General features: G+C 35.3%; 1 protein-coding gene across 3 annotated transcripts in view; it reads left to right on the top strand.

Moving 5' to 3' along the window:
* The window catches only part of BCHE (butyrylcholinesterase), a 188,705-nt gene that overhangs the window by 114,742 nt on the left and 55,634 nt on the right, over positions 1-18,329 (top strand). For 2 of the 3 annotated variants that reach the window (XM_087965276.1, XM_087965274.1), the window contains exons 3-4: positions 6,130-6,296; positions 9,446-10,149. In XM_087965276.1, the coding sequence (XP_087821402.1) occupies positions 6,130-6,296; positions 9,446-9,570 (292 nt within the window). In that variant the 3' untranslated portion in view covers positions 9,571-10,149. Of the gene's footprint in view, positions 1-6,129; positions 6,297-9,445; positions 10,150-18,329 lie in introns of those variants that run through there. The other variant, XM_087965275.1, reaches the window with a different exon arrangement.

Genomic DNA, 18,329 nt, shown 5'->3' with positions numbered 1-18,329 from the left:
GCCAAGACACAAACTGAAGTAGACTATTACTCTTTTTTCCAGCTTTTACAGCCCCAAGATACTATCATTAAAATCTGGTAGGCAATTAGCAAGCATCAATGATGTGATATCTCACTTAAAAAACAAAGAAGGGAAATAAGGCTGTTAAATTTTAACTAATTTATTTTACTCTAGTTAATGGATTATAACAATAGTTAATACATGTGGTCCAATCCATGAAACGGGAAGACCATGATATGTCATTGTCTTATGAGATCTCTTGCTGTATGAACCAATACTGCAACAAAACAGTTATAGATAGATAGATGATAGATAGATATAGATATAGATATAGATATAGATATAGATATAGATATAGATATAGATATAGATATAGATATAGATATAGATATAGACAGATATTAAACTCTATTATTAAACCCCATTCCTACCTGTAAATTTCAAATTAGAATGTCATGCTTTATTTCAAATCTAGGAGATGCTTGAATGACTTCTGATATTACTGTTACTGTTCTGATCTTGAACTGAAGTTCTAGTCAACTCTGTTTAACTACAGTCAAGATCAAGGGAACTACTAATACCACTCTATAAAGCCTTAGTAAGACCACACCTAGAGTACTGCATCCAGTTTTGGTCACCACATTATAAAAAAGATGTTGAGACTCTAGAAATAGTACAGAGAAGAGCAACCAGGATGATTAGGGGACTGGAGGCTAAAACATACAACGAATGGTTGCAGGAACTGGGCTTGGCTAGTCTAGTAAAGAGAAGGACCAGGGGAGACATGATAGCAGTCTTCCAATATTTGAGGGGCTGCCACAGGGAAGAGGAGGTCAAGCTATTTTCTAAAGCACCTGTAGGCCAGACAAGGAATAATGGATGGAAACTGAACAAGGAGAGATTTAACCTGGAAACAAGGAGAAACTTTCTGACAGTGAGAACACTTAACCAATGGAACAGCTTGCCCTCGGAAGTTGTGGGAGCACCATCAGTTGAGACTTTCAAGAAGAGATTGGACTGCCATTTGTCAGAAATGGTGTAGGGTCTCCCGCTTGGTTGGGGGATTGGACTAGATGGCCTACAAGGTCCCTTCCAACTCTGATTATCTGTATCTGTAAAAACTCTCTATTCTCAAGAGCCACATGCACACATGCAATTAAATGTGTTCCACAAGTTAATCAATGCAGAATTAGCACAAAATGGGAACTGGAGGAATTTAGGAATTGTCATGCCAGATCAGATTAAGGGATATTTTAGATAAATAGCTTGAGTTTATTAATTTCCAGTGGGACTCCAGTTATATATTTGGAGCAAAGGAAGTAATTGTACCATTTATTAAATAGTTTGTAGTATATTTCATCTTCTGCTACTTCTCAATATATACTTGCTTTCAGAATTAGTATATGTATGCATGCTTACTAAGAAAAAGGAAATAAGAAAGTAATCTTTCTTAATATACATAATATTGAAATCACTAATTCACATATTACCATTTTTCAATCTCTAACTTTAGATAAGTGATTAAAACTGTCCAAAATTCTAAACTAACATAACTGAAAGCCAACATAGGCAACAGTTTGGGAGTTAAAGACATCTGGATGATATCAAGTTGGAGAACAGCTGCTTATATAATTATTTTATTTCAAAATTATCCAAAACAGTTCTAAATAATAAACCAAATTCATACTTCTGTGTATTAGTATTGTCAAAGTATAAAAATTTATAACAGATAATCAGAGTTGGAAGGGACCTTGTACGTCATCTAGTCTAACCACCTGCCCAATTGGGAGACCCTACACCATTTCTGACAAATGGCATCCGATCCCTTCTTGAAAATCTCAAGTGATGACACTCCCACAACTTCTGAAAGCAACCTGTTCTATTGGTTGATTGTTCTCACTGTCAGAAAGTTTCTCCTTGTTTCCAGGTTAAATCTCTCCTTGTTCAGTTTCCATCCATTATTCCTTGTCTGGCCTACAGGCACTTTAGAAAATAGCTTGACCCCTTCCTCTCTGTGGTAGCCCCTCAAATATTGGAAGACTGCTATCATGTCTTCCCTGGTCTTTCTCTTCACTAGACTAGCCATGCCCAGTTCCTGCAAACATTTGTTGTATGTTTTAGCCTCCAGTCCCCTTATCATCCTGGTTGCTCTTCTCTGTACTTTTTCTGGAGTCTCAAAATCTTTTTATAATGTGGTGACCAAAACTGGATGCAGTACATAATGGTGTTATATTTAGAAGTGCAGAATCAAATTATCAAAATAATATAATTAAAGTTAAAAATTGGATTTACTTATTAAATTTAATTTTACAGGTCCCTTCAAAATTATAAAAATTATTAAAATGTGCCATTTTTGCAGGACATAATGGAGGCCTCATCAACAATATAGTTGCACAAATGATAGGAAAGGTTTTCGTAGGGGAAGCTCTTCTGAACATGGAACATTGGTGAGAATAAGCTGTGGAGCAGACAAAATTTATGTGAGGCATATTTTGAGTTTTCTCCATTCCATCCCCAGTTTGAAATTCAGCAAAAATGTTAAAAGAAACCACATGTAAAATTGGATAGTTACTCTACTTTTATATCTGAATACTTGCTGTGAAGACCTGTTATAGGTATCCTACCTATAGCTGTAACAAAAACAATGGGTGTCTTTTGTAAAATAAACAACATTACTGGGTATTTACCAGTGTCGCACCATGTATTTACAGCATGTTTATTCTTTTCAAATATGACAATCCAGTCCTTGTATAAATCGAACAATTTACCCCATGAAACAGCTTCTTTTCTTCAGCTGAATATGGATTTCAAATCCCTTTTTATCAAGGTGTTCCAGTAAGTAAATGTAGCATTATTAACAATTCTGTCACTCTAGATGAGGGGGAGAAAAACCTTTGAAGTTCTCTAAATATTAGTTCTCCAAATATTCTTCAAATAGCTATCTTGATCTTTTCCTTTTAGCTAGGTAAACAATCTTAAACCCTTCCTGTCCTCAGAAAGAGGTAGCTTTTCTTTGCCAGCTTTCCTGGCTCGATACGATGGAGAAGAATACCAAATTATTAAGTTCAGTTCTGCATACTCTGCATATTTTATTACATTGCCCCCTCTGAATGTCATTAGATAGCATTCATAAAGTTCTGCAAACCACTTTCAAGGAAGCTTTTGTTGTTGTTTTAAGCCTTTATTTTGTGCTTTGATTATGCACCTGCTTTCTAAAAAGTTTCCTCCTGAAAAATGGATGGCAAGTTTTAAAATGGAATGTCTCATTTTCTTCATTTGTCTTATTTATGCACAACAGAATTAGAAACATCTCTTCTATGTCTCAGTCACCATTCATACACATTCTACTAATTCTTTCTTAACCAGTTTGACCCTGCAGGATGCATTTCAGGCATACACTTTATTGTTGTTGCTATTATTTATTTATTTATTTATTAAATTTATATAACTTTCATCTTACTGTCTCACAACTGTGGGTGGCTTACCACTATTGTAAAAGCAAAATACAAATATAACGGGGCTGTGGTGTCTCATGTGGTAAGACGCTGGACCTGAGTACTACTGAGGTTGGCAGCTCAATTCCCATGAGTGAATAAACCACGTAAGGACAAGAAAGGAGCCTCCCCCGATTGCCTATTGGCATTCAGGCATCCTTCGGGTAAAGATAACACTTCCCAAAAATTTTCCTTTCACAGAGGCAGCCAGCCACTTCAGTGATCCCTGGCTGACACATGCCATACGCTTAAAAAACAACAACATTAAAATTTACTGAAATTAAATAATTTAGAAATCAGAATACAATATTGTGGGCATGGACTCTTCTTCCTAGTCCACTAACCACTCCCAGTGTAGAATGCCCCCATTGGGGCTCCAGGCCAATTGGCAAAGCTAGAGTTACCTTGAGGTAAGGTGGGAAACCTATAAATTTTTATAAGTAAACCCATAGGTTTTGAAACGCTTTTGGAAGGCCAAGAGGGTAGGGGCTGATCTCAAATTGAATGCCACAATGTTGCAAAGGGCAGGAACTATGAATTCTTTGATTGACAGGGTCCACAGCATCCCCTTCTGCCAGAACAAATGGGTATGGTTATGCTAGTGGAGTGAAATGGTTCCTCAGGTATGCAAAGTATTTCCACTATGCAAAGTGTTCATTATTAGGGAAATGGGAGCAGCCATTTATACCACCAATAGATGTTAACTAGATTACATTGCCAATCTGTCTTTTATCTGTGCACCTTCTGTAAAGACCCTGCAAGAAAAATTAAAATTATACTGCATATGAATAGGTCAAGGCAAGAAATGGAATTAACATAAAACAATGGTGAACTGCACTCTTAAAATGCAGTAAATCTCATATTTAACCACTGGTATCTGCCTGAAATTCTGCTTAAAATTTCAGAAAGTATAGCAGTTCAAGCTCAACAGTTTGTATTGGAATAAAGGGTCAGTGACTAAATCAGTATGAAAACCTCCAAGGTCCTTCCCAACTCTGTTATTCTGTTTCTATGACCTGGCCCCTTTCCTTCTCCAAACTATTCCTTCTTAAAGAAAGTAGTCCAAGTAGGAGACCCTATATCATTTCAGATAAATGGTTGTCCAGTCTCTTTTTGAAAGCCTTCAGTGATAGAGCACCCAAACCTCTGAAGACAAGCTGTTCCATTTGTCGATTGCTTCTCTCCTTGGTTAGTTTCCATCCATTGTTTCTTGTCTTGTCTTTTGGTGTGTTGAAAAATAGTTTGGCTCCTTTGTCCTCCTCAAATATTGAAACACTGCTATCATGTCTTCCCTAGTCCTTCTTTTCATTAGACTAAACATACCCTATTTCTGTAAATGTTCTTCATAACATTCTTCATGTCAACTTTTCTCTCACAGTTCCTATCCACTCAGATTTATTCCATCATTCTATTGTAAATGTCAAGGCATAGTAAGTGATCTTTAATGTATAAATGTGTATAAACTTAATAAAATTCCCTTAGGAAATTCTGTTTATAGCAATACTTCTGACACATTTTTCCACATTATCTACTTTCAACAGTTAAAAGATGCTTACTTGCATTATGGATTTTTTTTAAAAAAAATACATAGTTTAATCAGTATATTTATTAATCATTTTATCTACATCACTGCACATAGCTATAGACATTTCTGCCTAAAAGGAAACAAAACAATGTACTGTCATTCACATATGTGAATGAGACATTAGCAATCTTATTAAAAATTTAATGGATTTGTTTTTCTTATTGTTATACAAGACTTTGCTTTTTACTCCTTACAATTTGGGCTTATCTTCATAACTGATAACTTGATTACTTAATGACATATAATGCGTCTTAAGAAAAATCCAATACATTCCAAATGTTTATTGTCATTCTTGCTATTAGTATTAGTGTTAGCAATAGCACTTAGACTTATATACCACTCTATAGTGTTGCAGCAGATCCTGTTTCCAAATCAGGACACAAGACCACGAAAGGTTGGAGAATACAGGTTTTTATTTGTGCACAAAGGTTCAGAGCATTAGCATGGCAAATTCTGAACCCCTGGCTCTTCCTGAGGCATCACTTTTATACATTTCATAACCTCAGCCTAGCCCGGGGCGTTTCTTATGTTAAACTATACCAAAAAGGAGAAGTACATATCTGTTATTTTCCAGACCCATTCTTATTCACTGAAACATACTTACTTCCAGTTCCTTAGTTCAGCAATTTCGTGGTTTTGCACAATATTTCTATAAGAAGCAAGGTAAGGGGTCAGAGGATTTCTGGTAAATGCATTCTTGACCTTCCAGGCTGCATCATTAGTGCTTTACAATGTCAGCATATTTCCCCTAATAATCTGCGTCCTTATTTTTCCAACCTTGAAAGAATGGAAAGCTAAGTCAACCTTGAACTTTGTCACGATAGAACTCCAGACTGTGGGCAGAGTTAACCTGCAGTCCTGCATTCTAATCTTTGCATCACCAGTGCACCAGGGATGTTGATATTTACAGCTGGTGCCCTTTAGAAGTACAGAATTATTCCCATGCAAACTTTCTGAGGTTTGGAATGATCAACAGGATTTTTTTTTTTATGGCTGATATGCCCAGCTAATTTCCCATGAGGATTCTAATGCCTCTCTTTAATCTTACAGAACACCCAATGGAAATCAGATTAATGGGACAAGATGGCCAGTCTTCACAACCACTGAACAAAACTACTTAGCATTAAGCATAAATGCTGCAAAGATTCAAACAAAATTGCGGGCTCAGATGTGCCGATTCTGGAACATTCTTTTTCCTAAATTCCTGGAGATGGCAGGTAATTTTGCTGCTAAATATATTTATATTCAGTAAATTGGCTAAGTCTTGCTACTACCGCATTTTAATTTCAATTTTGAGACTTTGTGGGTAAATAAATATTTTTGTAAAATCAAATACAGTGTTTATTCTAAAATATTAACTAAAATAAATCTCCATTATTTTAGATGGGCTCCTGCACCTCCACCCCCCACCCAAATCAATCCTATTTTGTATGCTTGAATTTTTTTGCATACAATGAAGAATATCTTTTAATGGTATGATCTGGATAGTGCTTCTACTAACATATAGCAAATCAATGTTGCTCAAACTCAGTGACTTCAAAATACGTGGAGACCAACTTCCAGAATTTCTCAGCCAGTGTGCTCCAGTTCTAACATTCTGGGAGTTGGAACCCAAACATTTTAAAATCACCAAGGTTGAGAAATACTGCAGGAATTAATGGAAATGTTTGGTCAACAATTTATAGATGGCTGAATATTTCCTACCACAATTTGCATTGAAAAATGAAAGATGGTTGCTTTTCTAGAAATTTAAAGTCATGGATGGAGGTGATCACTAGAATCAAGATCCCATATTTGTTTATTTGTTTGTTTATTTATTTATTTATTTATAAAATGCATTGACTGCCCATCTTACCATAGGGTAACTCTGGGAGGATTACAGTTACATATGCAGTTAAAGCATAAAAAGTTAAAATCAGACATTAAAGCCAAGGACACATGGGTAGGGCTGGAGTGGAGTGTGGGGATGTAAGATCTGTTATTACTCAACCAACCACCTCCATTGCACTGTTCCCCCACTGGGTCCCCAAGCCAACTGGCAAAGCCATGTCTTTAGGCTCTTACAAAAAGATAGGAGAGTTGGGGCTAAGCTCACATGGGGGGGGGAGATTTTCTAGAGGGCAGGAGAATAGCAGAGAAAACCTTCCTCCTGGACTTGCCACATGCCTCTTCTGCCAGCACAAGTGGTATGGACCAATCCCAGTCGGGGTGAGACGGTCCTTCATATAACCAGGATTCATGCCAGATTCCATATGTAGACCACCGTATCACTTAATTGCTATGGATACTCTTTCATAACACAGAATTGTAAATATTACTGTTTTGGAGGGCAGACTTTTTTTTCTGTAGAGTTCTAATGATGTTATCTGAATTCAAGCTGAAACTTAGAATTCCATACCATTGTTTAAGGTCTCCAAGTACGGGGAATGTCAAGAGAAATAGATAGGCTGAAAGAATGGGCTGTGTTTTACATAGAAATTACTGTTGTTATGATAAAGCATTAAGGCTTCAGAACTATGATGTAGTAGTATGAAAAAAAAAATCAAAGCAAGCAACTATGCTCAGGTAAAGATTATAACAATAATATAAAAATAGCAGCAGCACAAAAGAGAATAAGATGATGGAATGGATTTAGTTATAATTAGACACGCCGAAAATAATGAGGATCCATGTTAGATAAGGTTTCTTAAGTTCCAGTGATTTTATTTGGTCTACCTTTAGCATAATTAGATCTAAATTTGACCCATTATTTCTAAAATCACATTTGTACAAGCACTGTGCAAAGCCTCAAATCTCTTTAAAGCTGCTTCTCAAAGCAATATAGTTTAATAAAATTGTATGAACCAATGACTGAGATAGAATACTAAAAATAGTTCAAGAGCACCTTGAAGAGTGGTAGTCATGTACATGGTGATTTCAGTAGAATTCTCATTCCTCCTATTTATTTCTTTTAAAAAAAATCTCAGTGGAAAGCAATATCTCGTGTTTAGGCCATTTAATCTGTCAAGAGCATGATAACACCATAGTACTATTCGTTTCAGACTGTAACTTATACAAAATATCCCTAGCTATACTTCCATTAAAATTAGAGAATTGTTCTTGCATTATTTAATTACCATGTTGCCCAAGGTATGTGTGAATGTCCTGCCTAAATTGGAAAAAAATATTCTTTCAATAATTCAAATGATAGGATAGGATAGGGTAGGATAGGATAGGATAGGATAGGAGAGGAGAGGAGAGGAGAGGATAGGCAGGAGAGGACAGAACAGAACAGAACAGAACAGAACAGAACAGTTTATTGGCCAAGTGTGATTGGACACACAAGGAGTTTGTCTCTAGTGCATAAGCTCTCAGTGTAAATACAAATAACAAATTAATATAATGATAACATGCCAATAGAAGAAGTATGAGAAAAGATGAGAAGGATACTACATGGGTAAATATCTTTAGACATAAAACAGTACTGTGGTAATTAGGTGTTGGCATAATTAGAGTGATGGCATAAGGGGAAAAAAAGATTGTCTCTGTGTCTGATGTTTGCCCTATAGTGGCATCCTAAGGGGAGAAATTGCAATAGTTTATGTCCAAGATGTAAGGATATGATATGTCCATAAGATGCATAAGATGAGACCAAATGAAAACCAGTAAAATATAAAGCCATTTCACAAAGGATGTATCATGCCCTTATGTCATACAATTAAATAAACATGTCCCTTGTGTGATGACGTCACTGAGATTTCTGGATACAGCTACTTTCCTTGAAAAATCATTGGATAATTTCTCCCTCCTTGTTATTAACATATCTATCAATTTAGTAGATTAAAAATTAAAAAGAAAAGCAGTATGTGTTGAGCTCTAGCCATTTCTTAGTGTATCCTACCTAATTCTGAACAGCTGGGTATATAAATCTTTCTTATTTTGCTGATCTATTATAATATCCAAAATCATGTTGCTATGTTTTAAATACTCTTCCTCAATTGGTATTATGGATAATTGATTATGTCAAGAAAATAAATTTATGAAGATTTATTGCATCTCTTAACTGGAAGTCTGCATCTGGATCCTAGCCATCAAACAGTAAATTGTAAGCTCCTTGTTAAATGTCATTTGTGGGTATGAAGGTTGAAAATGCAAATGATGTGGCATATTGGGCCAGAAGAATAATTCTTCATTTTAACTGATTACGTTATAATCCAGAGTTAAAACTTTGCCCTTTGGATTTGCAATAAATCAGGTGACAAAAAGGAGGGCAAAATGGTATGTGGTGTATTTAGGGAAAAACGGCATTGGTAATCAGGATTATTTTTCAATTAATGTACAAAGAGATTTAAATTTAGATTAATGCCACCCATTTCATGTTTTACAGAAAATATTGATGAAGCAGAACAAGAGTGGAAAGCAGGATTCCTTCGCTGGAACAATTACATGATGGACTGGAAAAATCAATTTAATGATTACACTAGTAAGAGGGAAAGCTGCACAGGTCTCTAATTAAAAGTTTCAGCCTTTCTGGAATGCTTGTACTGTCAAAGATCAAGGCAAACATGGAGATAGTTAATGTAGCATATCTAGCAATAAGGCATATTAGGCAGGCTCAGTGACCCATTACAAATATACCATTCTTCCAGGCCCATTTCTATTTATATCAATATCTGTTACGAAAGCACTTCCACCTTTTGAAGCATCAGGAAATGTAAAATAGACTTAAAGCAATTAAAGCCAGAGGATGATTGATGTTGATATAATGGCCCCTGTCCAATAGTAAATTTTATACTCTTTATTAAAAAAAAATCAAACAGGTTGTGCTAGCTATGAGCAGTGATATTTTTATATATTGGAATATGCAATTCACTTAAGAAGAAGCTTCAAAGGCTAAATCTCCTTTGGCCATTTGGCAAATGGAATTGTGTACCTTCCAGGAATGTGCATTTTATTCTATATTCATGTTGATCAGAAATATCTGAAAATAGGCTTTGACTGAAGGTAGTAAGAATGAGGTCAAGACACAGAGAATGGTGAACTATGAAACCAGATATAATCTCTTTACAAACTTTTGCTTCAACTCAGAAAGATAAGTAGAGGAAGAGGAATATGATCCATTATTCCACCATAAGCAGCCAAATGCTTGCCAAAAAAAGAGAGCTTCATTTGACAGCTTCCACAGTCTTTCACTAATGGAAGCTGACACCTGAAACATATAAACATATTGAGTTCCATATCGCTAGACTTTAGGTCTAAATTCAAACGTGTAGCTGAATGTACTTATGCTGCAATAGAAGCACAGAGAAGCACAGAGCCGAAGACACAAGCCTGAAGATGATGAATGAGACTTCATCGAAACGTTGCCTAGATACTTCCAATTTTACATGGGAGAAAACCCAAATAACCAAAGATATATATGTGTGTGTGTGTGTGTGTGTGTATAACTGTCAATTCTCATTTTAGAATCAATTTGACATGCAAAACTGAATAGGATGCTTTTGAAACAATTCAGTGATTTAAGCCATGCTTGAATATTCACAAACCCACTTTTTTTCCTGAATTGGATTCATGACCTATATCAAATAGATATGATTAGATCATTCACATCTCTGAAGGGTGACTACAAATGTATTTTTCAACACAAACTTAACTTCTAGTGATTTCATGGACGTGTCCAAGAAGCTTCCTTGACAATAGAATAAAAGTTGCTTGTTATTGACTTCTTCAGGTTACTTTTCAGCTTCCCAGTTTAGCTTATGCTGCTAGTACTTTTACAGTCTCTGATCCAAATACTAACCTGGCTCAATTCGGTTTAGCTTCTAATCCAAATCAAGGTCAGCCAGGTGCTGCCATGCTGCCAGGACTTTTTTTTGTTTTTTTGGGGGGATGGGGGTGCTTCTTTTCTGGCTTTAGTAATTTGTCATAAGAATAATTTAGAAAATTACAGGTAGTTCTCAGTTTATTTAGTGACCATTCAAAGTTACAACACTGAAAAAAGTGACTTATAACTATTTTTCATACTTATGACCCTTGCAGCATCTGCATGGTCATATGATCAAAATTCAGATGCTTGGCAATTGACTCATACTTATGAGGGTCGCAGTGTCCCAGGGTCATTTGATCCCCTTTTGCGATCTTCTGACAAGCAAAGTCAATGGGGAAGTCAGATTCACTTAACACCCATGTTACTAACTTAACAATTGCAGTGATTCACTTAAAAAAAGTGGCAACAAAAGTTGTAAAATGGGGCAAAACTCATTTAACAGATTTGCCACTTAGCAATAGAAATTTTGGGCTCAATTCTGGTCATAAGTCGAGGACTACCAGGATATTATGTCTCCTAGAATATTGACAAGTGCTTTTAATCAGAGTGAATACAATTATTTTTATATTTTGCAAGCTAAAACTTTGATGATAAAGGATAAATGATATATACAATTACTCAATGCAACAAGCTATATGTCAGCATTCCATTGGTTGTAAATTTTTATACAACTATTGCAAGAAATTATTTCCACTGTATGATTTATAAATTGAAAGGATGTTGTAGTGCACTGACAATAGTTTCTTTTGCACTGGCTTCTTCTCTATAGGTTCTAAATTGTCCCTCATTTCTAAAACTCTTTTTTTTCTTATTCTCAAGTATTAAGTCTATTAATGGTAATAAAAGATATTCTAATCATTCTCAGATGGTGATCTTTATTCCAAGCAGATTCTTGAGCTAAGTTCTGATGAATCCTCAACGCATCTATTTCTTTATATGGTCTATAACAGAGACAGCTTGGAAGGGGTGATGATGGTCATAGATATACTTTTCGTTTTGCTGAAAGAGTCATAGTTGATGAAGCTGTGATATTATAACAATGTCATTCTTGTCCAACATTGTCAGCTCATATTCATCTTATTTTTGTTTAGTGTGGTGTGTCAAGTCTATGAGAGTTTAACATGGTATTTTCTTTTATTTCCTGTTGAAAATTGTCAGGAAATTATGCTGTCATTGTTTGGTTTCACAAGCTGAATGGACGTTAGGGGTTCTACATGATACGAAAAACATAACATGGCTGCCCATTTCCATACCTGCTTTCTAGGTGAGACTTCAGTTTTGAACCACTTTGAATAATATAAATTCACAACTCAAACAAGAAATCGATCAGATTATGCTCATCTAAAACTGGATATTAGTGGAAGTTTTCAAAACACAGCAAAAATGAAAACATTTTTAAAAAGAAAACATTTTTAAAATATTATACAAATCCCAGAAATGATACAGAAGGAATCTTGACAAAAGGTGGCTAATACCATTTTCTTAATCATTAAGAAATAAAATTATATTGATCATTAAATATATTGTCCTTTCATTGATGTTTTCCACCGTATTACAGATAGTCTTCGACTTACAACATTTCATTTAGTGAACTTTTGAAGTCACAAGGGCACTGAAAAAAGTTACTTATGACCATTCTTCACACATATAACCATTGTAGCATCCCCATGGTGACATGACAAAATTCAGATGCTTGACAAATAACACATAGCTATGACAGTTGCAAGAAAAGTTGTAAAGTGGGGAAAAGCTCACTGCTAAGCAAAGCAATAGTCTTGCTTAGCAACAGAAATTTTGGGCTCGATTGTGGTTGTAAGTTGAGGACTATCTGTATTGCAAAAAATATAATAAGCTTTTATCATTACAGATTAATTTATGAAGGGTGCTTCATTCCAATTTCCAAGTTGAGCTAAAAAAAAATCCTGGGTAAGGGACCTACAGCCAATTTGTAGCCTTTTTCATGTTATACATAGATATGACCAATCACATTGTTTTTGCCATGGTTGTTCACATTGTGACCAACTCTATGCTTAGCTAATATTGTACTGTGTCATATGAAATAAGAAAAATGAATAAATGCTTCAGTTATGATATCAAGGCACAAATCTAAACAACTACTAGATAGTACCATTTCTTTTTGCATTCCTTGGCTATCATCTAAACTTTTGCAATGCAGATCTGGTAGCCCTGATTAATAATGGGTATGTCAGGTTATGGCAGAAATGGGTTAGAAATTACCAGTAATAAAATACATAGTTTTTCATTTTTAAATAGAGATCTATGTTGTACCTAATGTGACTTCCCTCAGTCTCAGAAAGAGAGTCAGCACCATTAAGGTTTGAATGGAAGTCTTTCAGCACTAGTGACTCCCATATAAACCTATATATACAGAATAATAGAGTTATTAACAGAGTTGGAAGGGACTTTGGAGGTCTTCTAGTCCAACTCCCTGCTCAAGCAGGAGACTTATAGAAATGTCTTCAAAGAAAAACCAGAAAGTCCAAGTTGCTGCTTGAAAAAGCACATTTGGGACAACCATGACCTGAATGACTGAAAATCTCCATAGACATTCAGGAGGCTTATACCATGTTAGATAAATGTCTCTTCAATAGCTTTGTTAAAAACTCCAGTGATAGAGCACCCACAACTTTTGGAAGCAAACCTTTCCATTAATTAATTGTTCTCACTAACAGGACATTTCTCCTTAATTCTAGGTTGAATCTCTATTTGATAAACTTCCATCCATTTTCATTTACTTCTTGTCCTGCCTTCAGATGCTTTGGGGAATAGGTTGACCTCCTTCTTGCTTATGATAACCCCTGAAGCACTGGAAGACAGCTATCATGTCACTTCTAGTCCTTCTTGCTTATAGACTAGACAAACTTAGTTCTCTTAACTGCTCATCATCCAATTTAGCCTCCAAATCCCTTATTATCTTTGTTGCTCTTCTGTGCACTCTTTCTAGGGCCTCAGTATCTTTTTTTGTATTGTGGTGGCTACAACAGGTGTAGAATTCTTACCAGTACAGTATAATGCATACTAGTACTTTGTGTGATATTTTTCATTTTTACAGAGCATGTGGCAATTCTGACTGTATATTTAGAGATGACTTTTAAGTCTTATTGTGTACTCATCTAATTAAATCTCTTTCCTGTGTTCAGGATAAAACATGAGTTTGAGTGCTGGCTTTCAATATCTAAGCATTTTTACAATGCTTTTGGTGGGCAGATTCCTTCAGTTAGATAATCTAAATACCCTGTGGACTTTTATTTCACTCTTCCCCTGAAACTAAAAGAGATGAAATATTTCTTTTAAGTATGGTGCTGTCCAAAGGGTGTGTTAAAAATAGATATCACAAACGTATTCACTATAGATACAGAAAAACAAATCATTCTAATAAAATTCAATGTGAACTTACTCAACTAAAACATTGATGTGTAATCAGTCTAGAATTGGGAAATGATGTTCTTAAAAAGAGAGGTAAAATCTTTTGTTTATTTGTAGTATGATTCTATTTGGTTTATCTTTACATAGAAATGTAAAAAGTCTTAGTTTTAAATAGTTGATAGGAAATCAAGGTAAAAGAAAGAAAACATAAGTAGAGGTCAAATAAAATTCTTTTAATAGATAAAGATTATAGTTTGTCATGGTAGTTTAATAGGGATACATAATATAAAAAAAGATGCTGAGACTTTGGAAAAAGTGCAGAGAAGAGTGACAAAGATGATTGGAGGGTCTGAAGGCTAAAACATAGAATGGTTGCAGGAACTGGATTTGTCTAGTCTACTGAAAAGAAGGACTAGAGGTGACATTATAGCAATGTTCTGATTTTTGTGAGAAGAAGAAGAAGGCCACAAAGAAGAAGGAGTTAACCTATTTTTCAAAGCATCAGAAAGCAAGACAAGAAGCAATGGATCCTGCATTGGAAAACAGAAAGAAGCAACCTAGAACTGAAGAGAAATTTCCCGACAGTAAAAACAATCAACCAGTGGAACAGTTTGCCTACAGAAGTTGTGGGTGCTCCAACACTAGAGGCTTTTAAGAAGAGACTAGACAGCTATTTGTCTGGAATGGAATAGTGCCTCCTGCTTGAGCGGAGGGGTTGGACTAGAAACCTCCAAGGTCCCTTCAAATTCTGTTATTCTGTTAAAATTCTCTATTTGGGGCATTACCTTTTTGGCAAGTGAAAAATCTTTTGGATTGTTTCCATACTGTAATAAAAATGACACCATAACCTTAACATTTAGGAGGTATGACTTTTTTGGCCAGGCTTTTAATTGCTAATTAATATTAGCATTAACTTTAGAATTAATTTAAATTTATATCTTTAACTTCTTAATTGTCTTTTAAAAATGTGTGAGACAACATTTGTGCTAGAATAAAAATGTGCAAGGTATGTAAAACAATAATAAAAATAATCTGCAGCAGGTACATCTTGGTACCAAGTTCACATAGCTGGGCAAGAGCAAAGGAACAACATTTACACAGATTTCATAAAGATTGTCAATGCCAATCTTGGGATAAACGAAGAATAATTTCTAAATGTCATATATAATGAGCTTATTCAGATGGAGTCTGAATTGTTTGAAAAGCTTCTTTTTAATTTTTTGCTTTAGTTTCTTGCCACCTGGGCTGCTATTTTATAAGTGAAGCTATTAATTGACTCATTTGTGGCTTGTGTGATGACTATGTAGTTAATAATGTTTAGGCTCCCTTCCATTATTTTCTAAGTCTCTCCACAATCTCTCTCAGATGGCTTCTAATTCAGTAAGAGACATATAACCATAAAATTCAAAGGGAGCAGGTAGACCATTATGTCTATCAATCTGTCTAAGTACAGAAATCTAAATTAAAGCTCCCCACCACTGCTCTGTTAATTGCTCTTTATGGAATTGGATCACATTATAGTGGTCCAATTTTTATTTTTTTCTTGGAATCAGGGTTGCTTGGTGGTTCAGTGTTTGATATGCTAAGCTTGACAGCTGGAAAGCCAGCAGCCCATATTCGTTATATGAGTGCCATGCAACGAGGTCAACTCCTATCCTTACCCCATCTCCTGCTTACCTAGCAGTTTGAAATGCAAATCTCCTTGGAATGGAGATAAATAGGTGCTGCAAGGAGCAAGGTGCTTGCTGCAAGGTGCTTGCTGCAAGGAGATGAATAGGTACCAATCTGGTAGGAAGTTAATAGCACTCCATGATGTCATGTTGGCCACATGTCATGAAAATGTCTTCAGACAACTCTGGATTAAAGGCCTTGAAATGGAAATGAGCACCATTCCCCTATAGTTGGCAACAATTAGCAAACCAAAATCCACAGAGACTCCTTTAACCTATGTTCCCAAATTTTAAAATATCCAGTGTTTTGAACTTCAGCCTATCTTCTTCTATATATATAAAAGCGAAATACCATTCATCACAAAATCTCCAGAATTATAAAGCCTACAAACTTGGCACGTATGTTCCTCTTGGCTTCTAGGTGTTCACTAAGAAAGGATTCTTCAAAATGACTATCAAAGCATTAATATTTCATATATTATTATTAACATGCTCAGATGCTAAGGAGTTCAACTTCCCTTCCCCACCTGAAAAGAAATCTGTTTCAAATACAAAACACAAGCGAAGGAGAGGAGTTTTAGGTTTTAGTTTCACAGCAGCAACCAGCTTTAGTACAGAACAGTTGAGTGAAGCCATGCCCAGGCTCCTTGCTGTCTCCTTTTTGCTCACACAGCAAATACTGTTTCAATTTCTAAACAGCCCTAAACTCTCTCACACACTGACAGGACACTAGCCAGATTAATATCAATGGATGCTGGTAGGTAGAAACATAAATTTTTCTCCTATTTTTCTCCCCAAAAACTTAGTTCAATCACATAGTTTCATAGTGAAGCACAGATATAGAGCTAGCTGAGTAATAAAATTGACGATCAGAACAAGTTTATTGAATGGTCATTCATATCAGCCCATCAAATTATTTCTTTTTGAGGTAAGTGGAATTAGGGAAATCTCAGGAAAAAAAGAACTAAGAGTTTTTAAAAGGTATTAAATAACAAAAAGAAAATGTTATGTAATTACATGGAAATGACACCAACTGTGTTAGCCATATTTCTCCACAGCTTTCTATATTATTGCAAATTATCCTTCCTTCCACCATATCAATATGCTACTTCAAACACTGCCTTTTCTTTAAAATGTCATTTCTTTCTTTCTAGTGAACTCATCAACTCCATCTAATTGTAATAGTCCGATTCTTTCCCTTCATCTGAATTCATTTATTCTTTCTTTCAAACCTTTGATGGTGCAGTGGTTAGAATGCAGTATTGTAGGCTAACTCTGCCCAGAGTCTGGAGTTTGATGATTCAGCTTTCCATCCTTCTGAGATTGGTAAAATGGGGACTCAGATTATTTGAAAACTATTCAGAAAGTGCTGTAAAGTGCTATGGAGTGGTATATAAGTCTAACTGGTATTACTATTGTTATTCTTAGTTAAAGGGTAGTCTTCAACACAATACAATTGGGACCATTGCTAAACTAAATGAGGTTGTTAAGTAAATAACACCCAATTTTACAACCTTTTTGCTATGGTTCTTAAATGACTCTGATTTTATCCATTAATTTTGACTGCTGAAGATTGCAAATAGCCATCACATGACCCCAAGACACTGCAATCTTCACAAATACATACTGGGTTGCCAAGCACCTGACTGTAGGGATGCTGTGATATTATAAATATGAAAACCGGTTGTGGGTCACTTTTTTCAGTATGTGATAACTTCAGATAGTCATTACATGAATATTTATACATTGAGGACTACCTGTATTTTTTGCAATTTGACCTTCAATCTTTCTTTCTATAAGACCATAGGCCTATGAATAATTGGACCCTGCAAAGCTTTGCAAAAAGGTGTTTTGTAATTGTAACATGTGTAAATGTGAATAAAGTAAATGAGTCATCAAAGCTGTTGAACTTCTCATAAGATTTGGGTGGCTGTTTCAGAAGCTGCCCCTCTTTTTCTTCTTCTTCTTCTTCTTCTTCTTCTTCTTCTTCTTCTTCTTCTTCTTCTTCTTCTTCTTCTTCTTCTTCTTCTTCTTCTTCTTCTTCTTCTTCTTCTTCTTCTTCTTCTTATTATTATTATTATTATTATTATTATTATTATTATTATTATTATGTATTTTGCTTCACTGGGAAAATTTTGCTCAGTCCTGATCATTAAAATGCTCTGACAGGTTATCTAATTTGCTCTTAAAGAGAATATAATCATGTTATTTTGCAGTGAATTATGTAACTTCAATATTGCTCTGCTTATGTAAAAAAAACCTGTTCATTCTGATGGCCTGTCAGATTTAACCTTTCCGAGGAACATCTCCATTAAAACTATAACTGGATTTCAGCATAACTAACAAACTTTGCAGTTAGATACCTCAAAATAGTTGGAGCATTTTGG

This window comes from Notechis scutatus, chromosome 4 (genome assembly GCF_049901735.1).
Source record: "Notechis scutatus isolate UNSWTSFEM ecotype Mainland chromosome 4, rNotScu1.2, whole genome shotgun sequence".
NCBI classification, from domain to species: Eukaryota; Metazoa; Chordata; class Lepidosauria; order Squamata; family Elapidae; genus Notechis; species Notechis scutatus.
This window is presented reverse-complemented; position numbering and strand designations above follow the sequence as displayed.